At 41.1% G+C, this 22,270-nt stretch overlaps 1 protein-coding gene across 6 annotated transcripts in view; it reads left to right on the top strand.

Annotated features, from left to right (window-relative positions):
- LOC145341960 (calcium uptake protein 3, mitochondrial-like) overlaps nucleotides 1-22,270 on the top strand; it is a 177,398-nt gene that overhangs the window by 120,397 nt on the left and 34,731 nt on the right. For 3 of the 6 annotated variants that reach the window (XM_080187083.1, XM_080187074.1, XM_080187065.1), the window contains 2 exons: nucleotides 11,604-11,702; nucleotides 21,613-21,707. In XM_080187083.1, the coding sequence (XP_080043209.1) occupies nucleotides 11,604-11,702; nucleotides 21,613-21,707 (194 nt within the window). The remainder of the gene's footprint in view (nucleotides 1-11,603; nucleotides 11,703-21,612; nucleotides 21,708-22,270) is intronic. The other 3 variants (XM_080187109.1, XM_080187100.1, XM_080187092.1) reach the window with 1 other exon arrangement.

The following is a 22,270-nucleotide window of genomic DNA, read 5'->3' as shown; positions in this document are numbered from 1 at the left end:
ATGACTGGTGCTGAACATTGTGCAATCATCAGTGAACATTCTCATTTCTGATCTTATAATAGAAGGGAAGTCTTTGATGAAGCAGCTGAAGATCATTGGCTGTAGAACACTACCCTGACGAACTCCTGCAATGATGTCCTGGAACTGAAATGAATGACCTTCAACCACCTTCCTTTGTACTAGTTATGACTCCAGCCAAAAGAAGGTTCCCCCCGATTCCCATTGACTCCAATTTTGCTAGGGCTCCTTGATGCCATACTCTGTCAAATGCTTTCTTGATGTTAAGGACAGTCTCACCTCACCTCTGAAAGACTTGACGTGTATGCCACTGTTTATGTAAGAGTTTTGAAGCAAATGCACATCTTAAATGTTCCTTTCATTTTCATGTGTTGTCCAGTCTGTCTTTTTTTGTTTCCACACTGAATAACATATGATGGCACCATACATAATTGTCCACTTATTTTTGAATCTATAAAAATTCACCTAGATTATTTTATGATGGGAGAAGAATAAGAACATAAGAAATTGGAGCAGATCATATGATCCTTCAAATAACTGCATTTTGCTATTTCCTTAGTGATTATTTACCAAACTTTGCTGGATTCTGGGGAAGTGCCGGAAGATTGGAAAATGGCTAATGTTACGCCGCTGTTTAAAAAAGGTAGCAGGCAAAAGGCAGGGAATTATAGGCCGGTTAGTTTAACGTCTGTTGTTGGAAAAATGCTTGAATCTGTCATCAGAGAAGAAATAGCGAGGCACCTAGAGAAGAATTGTTTGATAGAACAGCGGATTCGTTAAGGGGAAGTCGTGTTTGACGAATTTATTGGAATTCTATGAGGATGTGACTAGTGCGGTAGACAGAGGGGACCCGGTGGATGTGGTGTTTCTCGATTTACAAAAGGCGTTTGATAAGGTGTCGCACAAAAGGTTGCTTCAGAAGGTTAGGGGGCGTGGATTTGGGGGTAAGGTGTTAGCGTGGATAGAGGATTGGTCCTCTAATAGGAGGCAGAGAGTTGGTATCAATGGGTGCTATTCTGATTGGCCGTTGGTAATTAGTGGAGTGCCGCAGGGATCGGTGCTGGGGCCTCAGCTATTTACCATTTATACAGATGAGCTGGAGGAGGGGGCTGAGTGTAGGGTGACGAAATTTGCTGATGACACGAAGATGAGTGGAAAAGCAAATTGTGCGGAGGGTGTGGAAAGTCTGCAGAGGGATCTAGGTAGGCTGAGCGAGTGGGCGAGGACCTGGCAGATGTTAGCAAGCGTGAGGTTATCCACTTTGGCAGGAATAATAGTAGGAGGAATTACTATTTAAAGGGCGAAACGCTGCAGCATGCTATGGTGCAGAGGGACCTGGGGGTCTTTGTGCATGAGTGGCAAAAACCCAGTCTGCAGATGCAGCAGGTGATCAAGAAGGCGAATGGGATGCTGGCCTTTATAGCGAGGGGGATAGAATATAAAAGCAGGGAGGTCTTGCTGCAACTATACAGGGCATTGGTGAGGCTGCAGCGGGAGTACTGTGTGCAGTTTTGGTCGCCGCACCGTGCAAGGATATTTTGGCCTTGGAGGGAGTGCAGAGGAGTTTCACTAGGCTGATACCAGAGATGAGGGGGTTAGACTATGAAGAGAGACTAAATAGACTGGGTCTGTACTCGTTGGAGTTTAGAAGGATGAGGGGGGATCTTGTAGAGACGTATAAGATAATGAAGGGGATAGATAGGGTAGAGGTAGAGATTCTTCCCACTCAGAAAGGACAGCAGGACTAGAGGGCACAGCCTCAAGATAAGGGGGGAGCAGTTTAGATCAGAGTTGAGGAGGAACTTCTTCACTCAAAGGGTGGTCTGGAATTCTCTGCCCATTGAAGTGGTGGAGGCTACCTCGCTAAATATATTTAAGACACGGGTAGATAGGTTTTTGGCAGACAAGGGAATTAAGGGTTATTGGGAGAAAGCGGGAAAGTGGAACTGAGCCACTTCAGATCAGCCATGATCTTATTGAATGGCGGGGCAGGCTCGAAGGGCTAGATGGCCTACTCCTGCTCCTATTTCTTATGTCTGCATGGGTTTCCCCCAGATGCTCTGGTTTCTTCACACAGTCCAAGGATGTGCGCATTAGGTTGATTGGCGATGCTAATTTGACCCTAATGTCGCGGGTTTAGCAGGGTAAATATGTGGGGTTATGGGAAGACAGCCTGGGTGGGATTGTGATTGGTGCAGATTTGATGGGCCAAATGGCTTCCTTCTGCACTATAGGGGTTCTATGATAACTGGTTGGATATCTCTTGAGATGAAATGGAATGGTACTGTGGGCCAGGAAAATTGTGGCCATTTCCTTTCACCTTTGCTGTATTCCTCTTGGAATTTGTCAATGATTAAAGTGTCATGGGCACATCTCCCACCTCTTGCTTCCTCTATGATGTTGTCAATTTCATAAGGTTCCTGGGCCTGCAGAGCTCTTATCCTTCTCCACTTCACCTTCTGGCAAGGAATTATCTCTTTCTAATGTCAGCTTGTGAAGGGCACAATACACATGATTTGGGAACCCCTATCAGTAGTGTACTATAGTGCACCACCTCAACAATCCAAAGATCTGAAGCACACCTTCAGAATCCCAATGGTGTGCTTGATTAGGATGCACGTGAAGCTCCAAGCAGTGTGTACTCACCTTGGAATGATTCTGAGGGCAAAGTACCAATGCCAGCATTTTAGTGGGTACCCTTTAGAACATAGAACATTACAGCGCAGTACAGGCCCTTTGGCCCTTGATGTTGCGCCAACCAGTGGAACCAATCTAATGACCCTCTAACCGAAACTATTCCAATGTTATCCATATGCCTATCCAATGACCATTTGAATGCCCTTAAAGTTGGCTTTATCCCCATGCAGCCATCGCTGCAGATGTTCAGATCCTTTGAAAACCTTAAGTATGTAGGATTTGTGTGTCATGGCAGCTCCCAGCATTCCTAGCACAAAAGTGTATAATGTGCTTCCAATGACCACTCACCAGTTGAACATTCATGGAATGAAAGCCTTTACAGCTTATAAATGTCAGGGGCTGCTGCTATAGATTCTTAAAGTCACTTGAGTATAGTCAATTGCACTCTGTGCTCTTGGGGAGCCTGCAGTAGCTGTAAAGCCAGTGAATCTCGCACCCTGGTTATCTTCATCCAGATCAAACCTCTCACAATGATGCACCTTGCTGTAAAGAGAGTCTAAACCTTACACATCTATGTATTGCAGATTGTGAGATATTACACAAGTCTCTGTGGATTCTTCTGGAATAACCCACAGGCACAGTAATTGAGTGCTGTGGTCACCTTTAAAGGCACTGACAGGGGATAGCATCCAACTTAGCACATCAGGTCTTCATGAAGAATGTGGCAGATGTGATCTGCCAGATCTTGGGACAAGTGCAGATATGGGGCATTGTCTCGCACTTGTATGTAAATTGGAGTCTTCTTTGGTGTACCCTAAGTCTGACATGTTGCCACCATTGTTTGGGCTCTCTCCTCCTGACTCTCTTTGTTTTTGCTCTGACTCCCTTTGACCCTGGACCTCGGGTGAGGTCTTCTCCTGGAAATGTTCTTGACATTACCTCTCCCTCCTTCGCCTCCTCCATTGCATTAGAATCCTCTAAAAGGCAACATTGAGTCTTGATATGTTTTTACTATTACCTTCTCTTTGAAATGAAACATTGAAGACATTAATGATTAGCGAGGTCAAGATAATGAAGCTCACAAACTGTTCCTGATCACAACTGTAATGGTCTATTGTCATTTCTGCCCTACTTGCATTGTCATTGATGTAACCTTGTCTCTGAAGTGCTAGCACACACATTGAGGTGATCATGTTGCCATCCCAGATACGTAACATCTGAATCCCCTCAGTTGTATGAGAAGTTTTCCATGACGTGCTACCTAACCTAGCTCAGTATTCCAGTTTCCAGTGCAGCATACTCATTCACAATTGTTGTGATTAATGACTGAATGCCCTTTGCCCACTGTGAATGCCAATTCCGGAGAGTTTGTGATTGACCTTCATTCTCTGTTAGTGAAATGTCAAAAATACTACACTGTGCTTACTTAACAATTGCCTGCATTCCCAAAATTTACATTGCTATGTGTTAATGGTGTGATGCAGTGAATATGTTAAGACATCGAATTCTAAGTATCCCTATTACAGCACTGATAAAGGCATTAGTTTCCCATGGCTTTCTGTGCAAAGAGGTCTTCCTCCTTTCTCTATAATCAGTCTCCAGTTTACTCTCTCAGCAACAAGATAGAGGGCACCTCCAGAAAGGGCTCCCACACAGCCTCAGCCCTCTCCCATTCAGAATCGCTTCTACGTTCAATTTATAACTGCACCATAACTCCAGTAAAACAGATGGTTTTTCTACATTACTATTTCAAAATATTATTGGGTCCCATAGTGTTGTGGACATTACTACTCTCCCCCTAAATCCATCACTGCTGACATAGCCATATCCCTTGGGGACCATCTACCCATTTAGAGACTATGTTCATGGTCACCTATTCCATGTTTCCCCCCCCAGGAATGTTTCCCACATTCCATCGCCGTCCCCCTTTATTGTGTTCCCCAAATCAGGCTGCAGATACCTCCCGTAACAATCACTATTCCATCTGCCTCCCATTGCAGGGACAGGCAAGTACATGGACAGCGACTATGAGATAGTCTTACACACCAATTTGTACATGTTAACAGTTGAGCACCCAGCACTTGCCCCTCCATGTTCCCAATGAAGACTCCTGCAACATGCCTGCTGTACCTTATGCCTGTCTCTTTTAACTATTAAGTCCACAGAGCCCCAGGAGTGCTGACTCCTTTCCACATTGCTCCAGGAGTGTCTCTACATTCTAACTCCTTTCCACAAAGCTCTTGACTTTTTGACTCCTTTTCACAAAGCTTCAGGAGTGTCTCTGCTCTGACTCTTGACTGCAGGCTTCAGACCAAAGGGACCTTAACTTTCACTGAGTTCCCTCTTGCCTTCATGATTGAAGACTGCACTGTCTCCTTTCCCAACTCCCTGCTCCCAGCCCCCAGCCCCCAGCCCCCAATCCATGTGACCTATCCCTTGTGTGCCACACTAATAATGCCTTCCCTTTCCTATTCCAGAGTCTGGGTGCATGTCCTCACATCCATACATGTGGTATCCCTTTCACCTTTGCCATTGTTTCAGTTCTACTTGTTGGGCTGCAGCTTCCCACCCCTCAGCTTCTCTTCTGCCCCCCATTGTTCCCTCTCCTCCTCCACCTCGTCGCACAGCCTTCCTGTGCTTCTCCTTTCCATTGTGCTCCCAACCCATTGCAAAACCTTCCTTCCTCATTGTCCATTGTGTGTTTCCCCCAACTCTTACAAAGCCATTCTTTCCTATTGCACACTTGTGATCTCCAACCTGACAGCCCCAGCAATGTGGCATTCCACTAGCATCGCAATGAGACTATTGTAGCTCTGTGGAAAATATGCTAATTTTTTTGACTCCCGCTAGATTCTCTCCGCTCCTGCCCACCACAAAATCTGCCATGGTTGTGATGGGAGAATTCTACCTTTTAAGTTCTGTTGACATCTTACTTTCCTACCTATCCTGTGTCTACAGCAAATTTGGCTACCATACATTTGGTCCCTTGATCCAAGTCATGGATTGTAAATAGTTGAGGTCCCAATACTGATCCCTGTGGCATCCACTAGTAACAGTGGCATTCCATGCAGAAGCTCATTCTTGTCCTTTAACAGACTTCAGAGGGGCAGAATTTACATTCAGAAAATAATGTTCAAAACATACCTCCTACGCTCTGATTCAATTTGTTTGAGCTACACAGCATTATTTGAAATATTAAATTCCATTTGACCTGGAAGGAATGTTTGGAGCCCTGGACAGTGAAGAGACAGAAGGTAAAATGGCAGATGTTGCATCTCCTGTACTTGCATAGAAAGGTAATGGAGGCGTGGACCATGGTGTCACAGAGTAACCGGTCACTTCAGAATGCTGAAAGGAGAGCAGGAGACATGCTTGATAGTAACATCATGCTAGGGCTGGTGGAAATGATGGCGAATGTTCTGTTGAATGTGGAGGCTGGCAAAATGGAATGTGAGGGCAAAAGCACTATTATAACAGTAGGAATAACAGATGTGTTGAGTATAGGGCTAATGGGAGGACTTTGAATAGTGTGGATGAACAGAGGGATCTAGGTGTATGTGTACATAGATCGCTGAAAGTTGGGAATCAAGTAGATAAGGTTGTTAAGAAGGCATACGGTGTCTTGGCGTTTATTGGTAGGGGGATTGAATTTAGGAGTCGCAGCGTCATGTTGCAACTGTACACAACTCTGGTGCGGCCGCACTTGGAGTATTGTGTGCAGTTCTGGTCCCCACATTACAGGAAGGATGTGGAGGCTTTGGAGAGGGTGCAGAGGAGGTTTACCAGGATGTTGCCTGGTATGGAGGGGAGGTCCTATGAGGAGAGACTGAGGGATTTGGGGTTGTTTTCGCTAGAAAGAAGGCGGCTAAGAGGGGATCTTATTGAAACATATAAGATGATTAGAGGTTTAGATAGGGTGGATAGTGATAGCCTTTTTCCTCGGATGGAGAAAGCTAGCACGAGGGGGCATGGCTTTAAATTAAGGGGTGGTAGTTATAGGACGGATGTCAGGGGTAGGTTCTTTACCCAGAGGGTGGTGAGGGATTGGAATGCCCTGCCTGCTGAAGTTGTAAATGCGCCTAGTTTGGGGGCGTTTAAGAGATCCGTGGATAGGTTTATGGACGAAAAGGGATTGGTTTAGATTAGTGGGTCATTGTTTTTTGTTAACTGGTCAGTGCAACATCGTGGGCCGAAGGGCATGTTCTGCGCTGTAATGTTCTATGTTCTATGTTCTATTATGGTCTAGTAGGGAAGGGAATGAGTTAGATCAGAGAGTAGAAAATGGATTGAACACAATCAAGGTCTATGTCAACTAAAGTAAAAGCAAAACACTTGTGAATGCTGTAAATCTGCTATAAAACAGGGAGTGCAGGAAAAGCTCAGTCTGGTACCTCTGTGGAGAGAGAGCAGAATTAATATTTCAAGACTAATGCGACTCTTCAGACCTTTGAATTTTAGTTTCCTCAACCATAATGGAGGAGACGATTGATGAAACTGATAGATATCTCAGAAGCTCAGTTATGGAAGCCCGCATCATTAGAACAGATATTATGGAATAATTGGGAGAAAGGAATTGTCTCCTTACAGGTCTAGGATGTGTAAGCCAGGGAGGAAGTAGTGGATACCCTGAGATCATCTTTCAATCTTCACTCGATACGATGAGGTACCAGAAGATTGGAGTTCTGTGAATGTTGGACCATTGTTTAAAAAGGGTGCAAGTGATGGGCCAAATAGTTATAGGCTGGTCAGTCTGACTTTGGAGGTGGATAAATTATTAGAGTCAATTCTGACAACGTGTCACTTAGTCACAGATTAATTGCAATAGTCAGCATGGCTTTGTGAAAAGAAAGTCATGTCTTATAGCTTAAATTTTTTTTGTAGCAATAAGGAGGATTGATGAGGGTAGTGCAGTGGATTTGGTCTACATGTATACTAGTAAGGCATTTGACAATGACCCAGATGGCAGACTGGTCAGAAAAGTAAAAGTCTGTGAGATACTGGGAATGTGGTGGGTTGGATCCATAATTAGTTCAGTGATGGAAAACAAAGAGTAATGAGCAACAGATTCTTCACAGACAGAAAGTGGTTACCAGTGCAGTTCCATAAGGCTGAGTATCATGTCTCCTGCTGTTTGTGGCACATTATTAATGATTTGGACTTAAGTATGGGAGGAAATTCCAGAGTGAATCTCTGGAATTCTCTGCCCATTGAAGTGGTGGAGGCTGCCTCGCTAAATATTTTTAAGACGCGGGTTGATGGGCTTTTGATAGGAGAGGGGATTAAGGGTTATGGGGAGAGGGCGGGAAAGTGGAACTGAGCAGCGACAGATCAGCCATGATCTTATTGAATGGCGGGGCAGGCTCGAAGGGCTGGATGGCCTACTCCTGCTCCTATTTCTTATGTTCTTATGAAATTTGCAGATGACACAAAGGTCAGCCATGTAGTTCATGATGAAGAGGATAGCTATGGACTCCAGAATGACATTAATGGTTTGGTTGAGTGAGTGGCAAACGGGCAAATGGAATCAATCTGAAGAAATGTGAGGTTATATATTTTGGAGCTCAAACAGAGTAAGGGAATTATCAATAATGGGGAAGATATTGAGCAGGGTAGAGGAAATGGGAGACTTCGGAGTACATATCCACAGCTCCCCTGAATGTGCCACTACAAGTAGAATACAACAGCAGGGATATAATACTGGAACTATATAAAATGTTGTTGAGCCACAGCTGACATTTTATGTACAGTTGTGGTCACCACATTACAGGAAGGACAATTGCTCTGAAGAGAGTATGGAAGAGGTTTACAAGAATGTTGTCAGGGATCTAAAATTGGAGCTATGAGGAAAGATTAAATAGGCTAGGATTTTTTTCTTAGTTAGGAAGGCAAATGCAATGTTAGCATTCATGTAGAGAGGGCTAAACACAAGAGCAGGGATGTACTTCTGAGGCTGTATAAGGCTCTAGTCAGAGCCCATTTGGAGTGTTGTGAGCAATTTTGAGCCCCATATATGAGGAAGGATGTGCTGGCCTTGAAGACAATCCAGAGGAGGTTCACAAAAATGATCGCTGGAATGAAGAACTTATCATATGTGGAACAGTTGAGGACTCTGGGTCTGTACTCGTTGGAGTTCAGAAGGATGAGGGAGGGGAGTTTTATTGAAATTTACAGGATACTGCAACACCTGGCTAGAGTAGATGTGGAGAGGATGTTTCCACTACTAATGAAAACTAGAACCAGAGGGCACAACCTCAGGCTAAAGGGAAGATCCTTTAAAATAGGTGAGGAGGAATTTCTTCAGCCAGAGAGTAGTGAATCTGTGGAATTCTCTGCCATAAAAGGCTGTGGAGGCCAGGTCATTGAGTGTCTTTAAGACAGAGATAGATAGTTTCTTGATTAATAAGGAGTCAGAGGTTGTGGGGAAAAGGCAGGACAAAAGGGATGAGATCTGCTATCTGGCTAGCAGATAGGAGACAGAGGGTGGTGGTTGATGGTAAATATTCGTCATGGAGTTCGGTTACGAGTGGTATGCCTCAGGGATCTGTTTTGGGGCCACTGCTGTTTGTAATTTTTATTAATGATCTGGATGAGGGTATAGTTGGGTGGATTAGTAAATTTGCTGATGACACCAAAGTCAGAGGTGTGGTAGATTGTGAGGAAGGGTGTCATAGTTTGCAGGAAGACTTGGACAGGTTGCAGAGCTGGGCCGAGAGGTGGCGGATGGAGTTTAATGCGGAGAAGTGTGAGGTAATTCACTTTGGTAGGAATAACAGATGTGTTGAGTATAGGGCTAACGGGAGGACTTTGAATAGTGTGGATGAACAGAGGGATCTAGGTGTATGTGTACATAGATCCCTGAAAGTTGGGAATCAAGTAGATAGGGTTGTTAAGAAGGCATACGGTGTCTTGGCGTTTATTGGTAGGGGGATTGAATTTAGGAGTCGCAGCGTCATGTTGCAACTGTACACAACTCTGGTGCGGCCGCACTTGGAGTACTGTGTGCAGTTCTGGTCCTCACATTACAGGAAGGACGTGGAGGCTTTGGAGAGGGTGCAGAGGAGGTTTACCAGGATGTTGCCTGGTATGGAGGGGAGGTCCTATGAGGAGAGACTGAGGGATTTGGGGTTGTTTTCGCTGGAAAGAAGGCGGCTATGAGGGGATCTTATTGAAACATATAAGATGATTAGAGGTTTAGATAGGGTGGACAGTGATAGCCTTTTTCCTCGGATGGAGAAAGCTAGCACGAGGGGGCATGGCTTTAAATTAAGGGGGGGTAGTTATAGGACGGATGTCAGGGGTAGGTTCTTTACCCAGAGGGTGGTGAGGGATTGGAATGCCCTGCCTGCTGCGGTTGTAAATGCGCCTAGTTTGGGGGCGTTTAAGAGATCCGCGGATAGGTTTAAAGACGAAAAGGGATTGGTTTAGGTTAGTGGGTCATTGTTTTTTAACTGGTCGGCGCAACATCGTGGGCCGAAGGGCATGTTCTGCGCTGTTATGTTCTATGTTCTAAAAATATCAGCCATGATTGAATGGCGGAGCAGACTCAATGAGCCGAATGGCCTAATTCTGCTCCTCTGTCTTATGGTCTAACAGAGGGTGTGGATTGGTGACTTGATTGAGGTGAACAGAATTATGAGGATCCTAAATAAAGTGAACAGAAAAGACTTGTTCTTCTCGTGGAGAAGTCACTTACTAGGTGATACAGATTTAAGTTGATGGTACAAAAATTAGACGAGCCATTAGGAAAGCCTGTTTCACCCAGAAATTGGTAAGTGTCTGGAATTCACAGCTTAGATTAGTAATGAAGGCAGAAACCCTCAAATCATTTAATAGGTATTTGGATCTATACCTGAAGTGCAGTGACCTGCAGAGCTACACACCAGGTGTTGGAAGGTGGGATTAGAATGGGCAGCAAGTATTTTTTTTCAATCAGCACAGCACAGACACAATGGACTGAATGGCCTCTTCCTGCACTGTAACTTTTCTATGGTTCTATGTGAGGAAATGTCATTGAATTAGCTGGGAGAGTCTGTGGATATTTAATAAATATTAATTGATCATCTAATCCCAGAAATAGAAACAGGCGTTGAGGGAGGGAAAGGAAGAGATAAACCATATGAAGATGACAGACAGATAGAATTTGGAAACAAAGTTGGTTGAATTTTTCACTTCGGGGCAAGAGTAGGAAACAATACCAATAAACCATCAAAGTAATGGAAAAAGAAGTGAAGGAAGGGGTGTGAGCAGGATTGCAGCAAGACTAAGTAGGATGCAATAAGAATTGTTCTGCACATCCTACAAAACATTATACCTAGCCAGCAGACACTCATTTATATGGTGAAACTGAGTGGACTTAAAGGAGAAGGGCAGCACAGTGGTTAGCACTGCTGCCTCACAACACCAGGCACTCAGGTTCAACTCCCGGCTTGGATGACTGTGTGGAGTCTGCACATTCTCCCAGTGTCTTTGTGGGTTTCCTCCCACAGTCTGAAAGACGTGCTGATTAAGTGCGTTGGTCATACTAAATTCTCCTTCAGTGTGCCCAAACAGATACTGGAGTGTGACAACTAGGGGATTTTCACAGTAACTTCATTGCAGTACTAATGTAAGCCTACTTGTTACACTAATAAATAAACTTTAAAAAAGTTTAAAACTTTAGAAGTTTTTCGATCTGAAAACCAAGTTCAGCCAGGTGGAGGTTGGTGGTGGATTGTTGTTTGTTGCCAGTTTTGATTTTCTTCTATGTGGTTGTACACACAGAGAATTAGGAATAATCTGTATTTAAAGACTATGAAGAATATTTGCAATTGATTTTTAATCTTATTTTGACTTCAAAATAAAGACTAAATAATTGATACTGTCATTTCTTTTTCCTGAATGGAACTTTCACTATGCCTCATTGATGATGTTGAACTTTACCACAATTTTACCTTTTCAAAACTCTCCAGGTGTTAAAAAAAGATCCCCCAAATCATACCACCGACCGAAGTTACTGGGATACACTAAGACGTAACACCAGCCAAGCACTGTTTTCAGATCTTGCAGAGGTACAGACATATCTGTGAAGTCACGAAGCTGGAGGGTTTTATTAATTATTTTTTCTAGATGCATTTTACTTGGAATATAGTTATACTTTCACATCTATGTTTTGCAATGTACAAATGACAGTACAGCTATGAAATTAGATTCCAAGTTTTCAGAGTTTTGTAGTGTAGTGGTTATGCTGCTAATGGTCATTTGGTAATGTAGAATTTGAGTATTGATGGAAAAAAAATTGATTCGCTGTTGAAGCTTTTCATTATTGGGACAGATTTGCAATAATACCAATAGCAATGGGAACAACCATTTTTACTCCATGAGAAGAGTGTGCTAACTGTTTGGCAAGTGGACTCTGATTGATAGAGGTGTTGCCACAGATAATGGAACAGTTAATTGCCAAACTTTTGTTTAAATTCCAACCAGGAAGATTGACTCTGATCAAATCATTGATTGCCCATGGAAATGAACCAGGGAATGCTGTCCCTGAAGCTTTTGCTTAATTGAAAAAGATGCAACACAAGGATATGCTCCTGTCTGCAAAGTTGCTATGTTACTAGTCTAGTAATCAGAAGTCTAAACTAATAATGTAGAAAATCAGATCAATTGCAGTTGGAAATTTGAATTTATGGAAAAAAAGCTGGTACACATAAAAGTGATCATGAAGCTGTTAGATTGCCACAAAAACCCAAATCGTTTACCATCCTCTTTTTAGGGAAAGAGGCCTTTGGTTAGTCTGACCAACATGATTGACTTTTAACAACCTTCCTAAGTGGACTAGCAACCCAATTATTAATGTTCAATTACTACTCTGCAGTTCAACTTACCTTTGATTAGTAACATTGGCCTCCCAGGATGATCAGGTTGATTTTCTCAGCCTTTTGGCTAAGATCAAGCATCAGATCAAGCCCAAGATCAGGTGCAATGCCTTGTCTTGTCTTGTCAGCTTGGATCTTGTCTGTGGGGACCATGAATTGAATTCAATTTGAATTTGGTTTTTGGAGCAAGCAAGGAGGTGGTTTGTGCCTTTAAGAATGGAGTAAAAGTTTTTTAAAAAAAGACCGATCACCTGTTTCTCAGGTCAAATAGGTATGAGCAACAGTTACCAGCCTTGAAAACAATGCTCACGTCCCATGTTTAAAAAAAGCTGACTCCAAAGTGCAACTATATAAGAACAACTTGATGATGTCGAGTCAGATTTTAGAAATGCTCAGACTCATAATTAAACTTTTAATCTTTTAAAAAATATAATGTTTTGAGAGTCGCTGCTTCCCAGTTGCTCAAAAGTACTAAATTGTTGCCCGAGAGCAGAGCTCTGTGAGCACATGGATGTATGCTTGGGATAAACATGTGCATGGAAGTGTGTGCATTACACAGTTTGTGCTTTAATGGCAATCTTCCAGGCTGCAAAATGTTCCCTATCCACTGGGCTGTATGTCAATTTCTCCAAAGATTTAATTCCCTTTATTATTTAATTTAGTTCCATTGTAGTTGTGGTATTTTACTCCCACCCTATCGTAAATGCTTTTAGCACCTGTTAACTATTATGCTGTTGAGCATAGTATGAATTTCTCCATATGTATTTGTATTTAAAGTTGAATTTTGGTAAAGGAATCACCTTGTACTTTGGGGTGTCTCAGCACATAGTATTATGTTGTAGGCTTCACATGATAGTTCCAATTCAAGAGTGCAAAATGGAGAAAATTTAAGCTTTGTGTTTCCCTATATAAAAGTCAGTGGTAAGTTATTCAGATTTGTTTATCACCTAGTGACTGGCAACACCTTGGAGATATAGTAAAGTCAGAGCTTGAACAGGGCTGGGCAAAATCTGTCAAAGTAAATCTAAAATGAACCTATCTACCAGGATTAAAAGTAGTAAAATACCAGCTAAGTTATTAAATACCAGCTAAGTGAATATATATAAAGAAACTGAGAACTGGAAAAGAAGTTCATAATATTTGAAACCTGTGTACAAACTGGGCCCAAACATCATCAGTGTAAATATTACAGTGGCAGAGAAAGTGAGTCTATTCTGTAACATTTAAACAAAAGCATAGAAATTGGTAGAAATCAACAGTGCAGCAGCAATATAAAGGGAGAAATATTGCATTGAAATAAATGTGATATTGTTATCAGTTTAGTGTCAACACAATTTTTAACATTTAATGTTTTAAAAATCATTTCCCTCAGCCAGACATGCAGCTCCATGTTCTCAGCCTGCCATTTACAATGTTGTAATTGCTTAAGAAGTGCTGTCAAGTTCCATATTTACAGTTCTCAAAAAGTGGCAGATGTAACCATGTTGTATGTATCAAATATATCTTTAGAATTTCCAATATTCAGCTCTTTATACATAAAATTGTTCTTATTCTTAATGTGCCTAGATAAGACTGAATTGAATTGTTACCATTGCCGTCTAAAATTTATAAAATTCCTTATTTGTTTCTCTTCTGGTAACATAGAGAATAGGAGCAGGAGTAAGCCATTTGGCCCTTTGAGACTGCTCCACCATTTATTATGATCCTCTGTCTCACTGCAATTCTCCTGTGCTGTCCCCATACCCCTTTGCATCTTTCAAGTCTAGAAATCTATTTCCTACTTAAATATATTCAGTGACTTGACCTCCATAGCATTCTGTGGTAGAGAATATAAATCATTTTGTATTATTTGATCTAAAGCGTTTTGCACCTTGAGCCAATTAAAGGCAGAGTCAGAAGAATTCATAATGGAGAATAAAGAAATGGCAGAGAAGCTAAATGATTACTTTTGTGTCTGTTTTCACTAAGAAGATGCAGGAAATATCCCAGATGTAGAGATCCAAGGACTAAGGAGAATGTAGTCTAAGAACAAAGATCATTGGAGAAAATTGGAGTCCCTGGGACCTGATATTATGCATCTCAGGGTGTTATAGATGCATTACTGAGCATCTTCCAAAATTCTATACATTCTGAAATGCTTCCTGAAGATTGGAAGGTAGTAAATATCACCCCAGTGTCTATGAAGGGAGGGAGAGAAAAAACAAGGAACTACAGACCTGTTGGTCTTAAATCAGTAGGAAGGAAAATGCAAAAATTTATTATAGACAACAGGGTGATACTTAGACAATCATGATTTGATTGGGTGCAATCAGATTGACAAACATGTTGGAGTTTTTTTAAAGATATTGCTCAGAAAATTGACGAAGAAAAGTCCATGGATATAGTTTACTTGGATTTCCAGGAAGCTTTTGATAAAGTCCCTCACAAGGAGGTTGATTAGCAAAATAAAAACACGTGGAATAGGAGGCAACATAGTGCCTTGGATTAAGAATTTGTACATAGAAAACAGAGTAGGAATAAACAGGTCATTCTCATATTGGCAGGTTGTGCGTAGTGATGTACTGCAAGGATCAGTACGTGGGCCGAGCTGTTCATAATGTATATCTACGATTTGGATGTGGGAACCAATGCAATGTTTCCAAGTTTGTGGATGATACAAAGCTAAGTGGGAATGTGTGTGTTGTGAGGAAGATGTGAGTGTGCAAGAACATGGCAGATGGAAAATAATGTGGAAAAATATGAGATAATTCACTTTAGTACAAGGAACAGATGTGCAAAGTATTTCCTAAATTGTAAAAAAAAACAAGTGTAGATATACAAAGGGACCTGGGTGTCCTTGTCTATTAGTCATTGAAGATGCAGCAAGCTATTAGGCAAATGGAATGATCGCCTTAATCCCCTGGGTACAGGAGTAGTAAGGTCTTGCTTCAATTGTATGGTCACATGCATCCTTGGTACTGTGTACAGTTTGGTCCCCTTCCCTCAAAGGATATTATTGCCATAGAGGGAATGCAACGAAGATTGACCAAAGTTGTTCTAGAGATGGCAGGACTGTCTTGTGAAGAGAGATTGAGCAAACTGGGCCTACATTCTTTAACATTTTGAAGAATAAGAGGTGATCTCATTGAAACCTATAAAAGAGTTGAAGAAATAGATAAGGTAGATGCAGCTAAGATGTTTCCCTTGGTTGGGAGTCTAGAACCAGGGGACAGAGTTTCAAAATAAGGGGAATGCCACTGAGAACCAAGATGAGGAGAGATTTCTTTCATCAGAGGGTTGTGAATCCTTGGAATTCTCTACCCCAGAGGGCTGTGGAAACTCAGTAATTGAATATGTTTAAGGTGGTGATTGATAGATTTCTGATTAATAACAATGTAAAGGGTTATGGAGATAGTATGTGAAAAAGACATTGAAGCGTTCAATCAGCCATGATTGTGTTGATTGGCGGTGCAGGATTGATGGACTGAAAGACCTACTCCAGTTCTTGTGTTCCTAAAATGGAATTACAGTGCAACTCAAGCAGAATACATTGATAAGAAGATAAGAACATAAGAACATAAGAAATAGGAGCAGGAGTAGGCCATCTGGCCCTTCGAGCCTGCCCCGCCATTCAATAAGATCATGGCTGATCTGTCGTGGCTCAGTTCCACTTTCCCGCCCTCTCCCCATAACCCTTAATCCCCTCTCTTATCAAAAACCCATCGACTTCTTGCTAATACAATTTTAAAATAATACAATTTTAAAGGGAGTGAAGAAACAGATTCCTGAGCTTATATTTTTTTGAATGAGATGGGCAAATTGATAAGGCTAGTAGATGTAAATGGGATTTGCCTTAATCAAGAAAGTTAGATTAAACATTTGTAAATCACAGGTTGTTAGGCTTTAGCTGGAATATTGTGTTCAATTCTGGGTAACACACCTGAGGAAGGATGTCAGCCTCTTGGAGCAAATGCAGAGGAGATTTACATAAGTTATGATCAGCTACATGGAGATAATGAAGAAATTGGAGTTGTTCACAGCAAAAAAAGTTAATGGAAACTTAAAGTGTTCAAATTAGAAAGCAGTTTGATAAAATAATTTTCACTGACAGAGGATCAAAGACAAAGATTTAAGGAAATTAGCTAAGTATCCACGTGAAAATTAGGTGATTTATTTTTAATGCGGCTGAGGAGAATGGTACTAATTTGATAGCTTTTTCAAAGAGCATCATGTCCTCTGTTCTCCCCAATCTAATTTCTGAGGTGGATGGACCTGAGCAACTGCTCTTAGTTCAGGATGATGTGATAGTTGTAATGTGTTTGGAAAAAATATAAAAGAATGACTTGCATTTGTAAAGCATGTTCATGATCCGCCAATGTCTTAAAGTCCATTTTTAGCAATGAAGTAACTTTGAAGTTAGTCAGCCACTGTTGTAATGCAAGAATTTTGCACACAGCAAACTCCCATAAACAGAAATATGATAACCAGATAATTTGATTTTGCTAGGACATTGGTGGCAAATCTCCTGGAGTTTGGACAATGCCTTCTTGATGAGTCCAACCTTGGATCTTTATTTGGAGGTGAAAGACATTGGAAGAATGATTAATCTGGTGCCTTGGTAGCTCAGTTACAGCAGTGGAAATTTCACTTTTTTTTTATTTTGAAGAAACGGATTTGGATCTTGAACGTTCAATTATATGTCAGAGACTAATAAACTGTCCTCTGCAGCAAGCAATTCTTCTTTTGCCATCCCCTACCCAGGATACCTATATTCCTACTTTCCAAAGATGACTCTTTTTGAATTCCGTCCAAACCTTTAACAGTGACGTACTGCTGCTTTCAATTGTGAACTGTCTTCCCCTGCAATCACTACAACATTAAAACCTTTAGAGTTGACAATTTTCTTCCCTGTCTTTCAGAATAGCCTCAGGTATATGAGAAGAAGAAAATGAGTAATGAAATGTCTGACTGTGGTAGTGATGTCAAATATCATCATTGATAAATAATCAGTGATCTATGACATAGCTGCTAATTTTTACCACTGAAATATGTTAGAGGGTGGAATGGTTTATAATTGTGACATCTTTCAAAATTACATTCTGATATTTACAAGGATGTTTGGTTCAAATAGTATCTGGTCCATTGCTCTGCATAATGACATTGGATGAAGTAGGTATCTTTTTGCCTACTTTGCCCCTTCTGTGTGTTTACAACTCTTGCATTACTGCCTCAGCCAACTCCTACCAGACCTTGTGCCCCCTGTGCTTTATTTACCTTCCTGCTGAATGAAGGATAAAGGACCTTCCTCTACCTTGCAACCACTTGAAGAAATAATGCCATGTTCTCATTGTTAAAGGTGTCAAGTATGGGAGTAGGATCTGGTTGTCATTCTTGACAGCAAGTAAAAATAATTAAATGGTCAAAAAGCTCACCACTGACATCCAAAAGAACAAACTCATCCAAAGCTCTAACAGCATACTCTAGCAAGCAGCCTTAGATTAGACTTCTAATATCTGAAGCTGTTCAATAATTTCTTGCCTGTTTGTTTGCATGTAGTACCCAATTTACACCATTGTGGTGCTCCTTACAATCAAATGAGAAGGAAAAGGTAATTCGAGCGCTACTGCCAAGTGAAATGTACCCATATGCCAGTTTTTCAAAGTACTACTCCTCCCCAGAATAATCCACCCTAACCCTTTAAAAATTCCGTAATTCTTTGGCTCAGATACTTGGGGATGATACAGAGATGAGTGGTTGGGGGTTGGTGGTGAGGTGGGGGACCCAGAGATGCCAGGGAAATGAAGATTCCCATGAAATGCTATTACAGGGCTAAATTATAATTTTCTTTTATATTTCCTGGCCAGTTGGCATGGTTGAGTGAATGCCAGAGGCAGGAAGCCACTGCAGAGGAACCTGTGGAATTGACCCAGGATGATTGTAGGGCAGGCTACAGATCAACCCCTCCATTGCCTCTGATTTGTCGCACTATTTGTCCACCATCCAGTAATGGATGAGCAGATATTTCCTTCAAGCAAGCAAATATTGGGAAGACTTAAGTCATTATTGTTTTTTGTCTGTGCAACAAACTGCCTTCGTAGCCACCATTCATTTTCCTAAACACACTTTCAGGCTGAATCAGCCTGAGCATTCACAATTTTGTTGTGCTATTTGGCTCAAAGAGGACCTTCTGTCCTCATATCCACTTCATTGACAAGACAGCCTACTTTCATCCTTGTAACATTACAGTTGCCCTTTCTTGTCTCAACTCATCTGCTGTTGAAACCCTCAACCATGCCAACCTCTAGACTCATCTATTTTGATGCTTGCTGGCCACCTGCTGTCACCCTTCATACACTTGAACTGGTCCAAACTCTATGGCTCATCCTAACCCCAGTCCCATTCAGCCATTGCCACTGGATTCGAGCCTACGTTGCCTTCTGCTCAGACAACACCTTGATTTTTAAATTTGCATTCTTGATCTTGCTTCTTCCTTACTTTATAATCTCTGCCATTCCTACAACTTTTGGACTTCTATCTTTTGAATTCTTAACTCTTGTACGCTCCCGATTTAAGTTGATCCATTAGTGATGACTGCATTCAGCTGCCTGGGCCATAAGCTCTGGAAATTTCCCCATTAGCCACCCTGCCTCTCTACCTTCCTCACCTCCTTTAAGATGCCCCTTAAAAGCTACTTATTTTTATCAGATGTTTGGTCACCAATCCTACAGTTACTTAGAATCGTAGAATGGTCACCACACTGAAGGAGACCATTCTCACCACTGTATCCATGCTTGCTGTCTGCAATACCAACTCAGCTAACCATTATATGGACTTTGTGTCAAATTTTATTTAATACTTCTGTGTAGCATCTTGGATTGCTTAATTACGTTAAAGGTGCTTTTGGCAGGAGGAGGGGTGTTGGTGGTGGGAGGTTGGATTGCTGGGTAGGCATCATATTGGGGCTGGAGGGGTGTTTGAATGATGGTATTGATCATGACAAGCTAAAGAGAGGCCATATTCTGAAGAATGGGGGTCATTTGGCTATCTCGTTTCCCGAACTCAGGTGGTTTGGACAGAAGCAGTTGAACTTAAATTTAGCCCCCAAATGTGCTGTGGAAGCTTGATTTAAATGTGATCATGAAGTGTCCTGCATCTTCAATTAGGGACACTCTAATGGCATGTGTCTGGCTGTTTCAAAATGGTAACAAGCTGATATGCTACTGTCAAAGGCTAAGGGGAGGGGGTTAGAAGGGACCTTATTTTTGTTCTAGTAACAAACATTTATTTTAGTTGACTTTCTAAAAAATATCTGTGCTATTTTATCATATTCTTAATTTTCTTCATTGCTTTAGTATATTTCAAATTTTTTGCACTTATTTTTGTTTTAGCTTTCTGTTAATTGTTAGCTTTCTGGGTGGCACGGTAGCACAGTGGTTAGTACTGCTGCTTTACAGCTCCGGGGTCCTGGGTTCGATTCCCAGCTTGGGTCACTGTCTGTGTGGAGTTTGCACATTCTCCTTGTGTCTGCGTGGGTTTCCTCTGGGTACTCCAGTTTCCTCCCACAGTCCAAAGATATGCGGGTTAGGTTGATTGGCCATGCTAAGAAATTGTCCCTTAGTGTCCAGGGATGTGTAAGTTAGAGGGATTAGTGGGTAAAATATGTAGAGATACAGGGGTAGGGCCTGGGTGGGATTGTGTTTGGTGCAGACTTGATGGGCCAAAGGGCCTCTTTCTGCACTGTAGGGTTCTTTCTATGATTCTCTGTTAGCTTCATGTAATAATTGTGTTAACTTGCACTTAGATTTTTACTATTTTACTTAAATTTATCATAGTTTTGTTTCATAATGATTATTTTTCTATCAGCAATTTCTAGTTTTGGATTATAATAGAATTGTAGAATAATTACAGCACAACAGAATACCATTCAGCCACCATGTATGGTAGAGCTATGCCATTAGTACCACATTGGTGGTTGGTTTCCTCTATGGCCATGTAATTTTCTCTTCAAGTATTTATTCCAATCTCTTGAAAGTGCTGTTGAATATACATTCACTAATCTTTAAAGCAGTGCCTTCCAGATCACAACAAACTTGCTGCATCAAAAAAAATTTCTGTTGTTCTGGTTCTTGAGGAAACTGCAAATCTGTGTCCTCTGGTTATCAACACTTCTGCCACAGGAAACAGTTTGTTTATAGTTACTCCTTCAAGACTGTTACAGTTTTGGACACTGCTATCAAATATCCTTTCTTCTTAAGGACAAGAATTCCATCTTCTGCAGTTTCTCCATATAACACAGATCTCTCATCCCGAGTACCATTCCCGTAAATCTCTCCTGCACCCTCTCCTAGTCCTTGATGTTTTTATTAAATTACAGTGTGCAGAATTGAACACAATGGTCTACCTGAGATCTAATTAGTGCTTCATACAGGTTGATCATAATTTGATCATGATTTTCTCATTATGCAAGCCATAATACATTGAGATTTGAAGGATGGAAAATAAATGGGGGATTGGTAAACCTCCCTTGGAATATGTTTACAGAAATATTTTTTGAGAAAACGAATTGACCAGTCAAGGAGCATAGTGCATAACAACAAGTTTGAAAAAAATAGGAACAAAGTCAAGAATTAATCGGAAATTCTAAATAGCCCATAAAAAAGGTTGTAGGTTGAAGGAAGAATTGGAAGACTGGACAAGGTAAGAAATTGCAGTATGTGAAAGAATAAGTTACAGTAACAATCTTGATTTCAAAATAACGGGAATGCAGGGTGGAGGAGGAGCATATGCATTTGAAGTTTGCTTAGAAGGAACAAGCGGGTGAGTTCAGAGGAACGATGGTTGTTGTATCAATAAAAGTTGAAGAGAAACGAGGCAGATTGGACACTGGAGTTGAGAGAAGATATGGAAGTGGTGCGAGATGAGACTCACTAGTTGTGAATGCAATATTTTAAAGAAGATATTTGCTTTATAAAGTTAAAAGTTATGAGAGGAAGTGTTTTGCATGAAAGGGGAAATTCTGATTCCAACATGGAGCTGTAGCATATAAATTTACAAATGGAAACCTTTGAAAGCGCCTGAGGTGACTATGCTAATTCTTGTTCTTTTTGATTTCTTTTCTCTATAGCGTGCAGAGGAAAGTTTCCTTGTAGATACTACACTTCTTGTGCATTTTTTTGGAAGAAAAGGCAAGGCTGAGCTAAATTTTGATGATTTTTACAAGTAAGTTGTAAACTGAAATCCTCCTTATGTAAATTTAATTCCATTTGCTTACTGTTAAGTGAATAACCAGCTTTCAGATACGCAGAATATATTTAGCTTGCTTATAGATGAAGCTGATTTTTAACTGCTTTTAGAAATATGAAGGGGTAAGAGTAGATAAAATATGTATTTGTAACCCTGCAAAATGGTACATAAATGCTGTTGTTACTGTGAGCACTTTGAAACTGATAAGTGAATCCTTGGAAAACAATGGTTTGAATTTTGTGGTCAGTTTCATCAATGATAACAAACTCTGACAGTTTCACCACCCTTCCTACTGAAAAATCTGAGCCATGACCACTTTTACAAAGATCATGGAGGTTAAATTTGGAAGAGAAAGGTGGAGCAAGAGTTAGCTTTCCCATCAGTAGAGCTAGAAACTGCATTATCAAGATGCAGGAAGCATGAAAATTAAATTCATACAAGTTGCAAGATAACTTTTGCAACTAATATAGTATTGGCTATCGAACAGGTAGAATGGCAATAATTGATGCTTCTCTAGCTACTTTAGTAGAAAACTTACA

Source organism: Carcharhinus amblyrhynchos, chromosome 1 (genome assembly GCF_965287045.1).
Source record: "Carcharhinus amblyrhynchos chromosome 1, sCarAmb.v2.hapA, whole genome shotgun sequence".
Lineage (NCBI taxonomy): Eukaryota > Metazoa > Chordata > Chondrichthyes > Carcharhiniformes > Carcharhinidae > Carcharhinus > Carcharhinus amblyrhynchos.
This window is presented reverse-complemented; position numbering and strand designations above follow the sequence as displayed.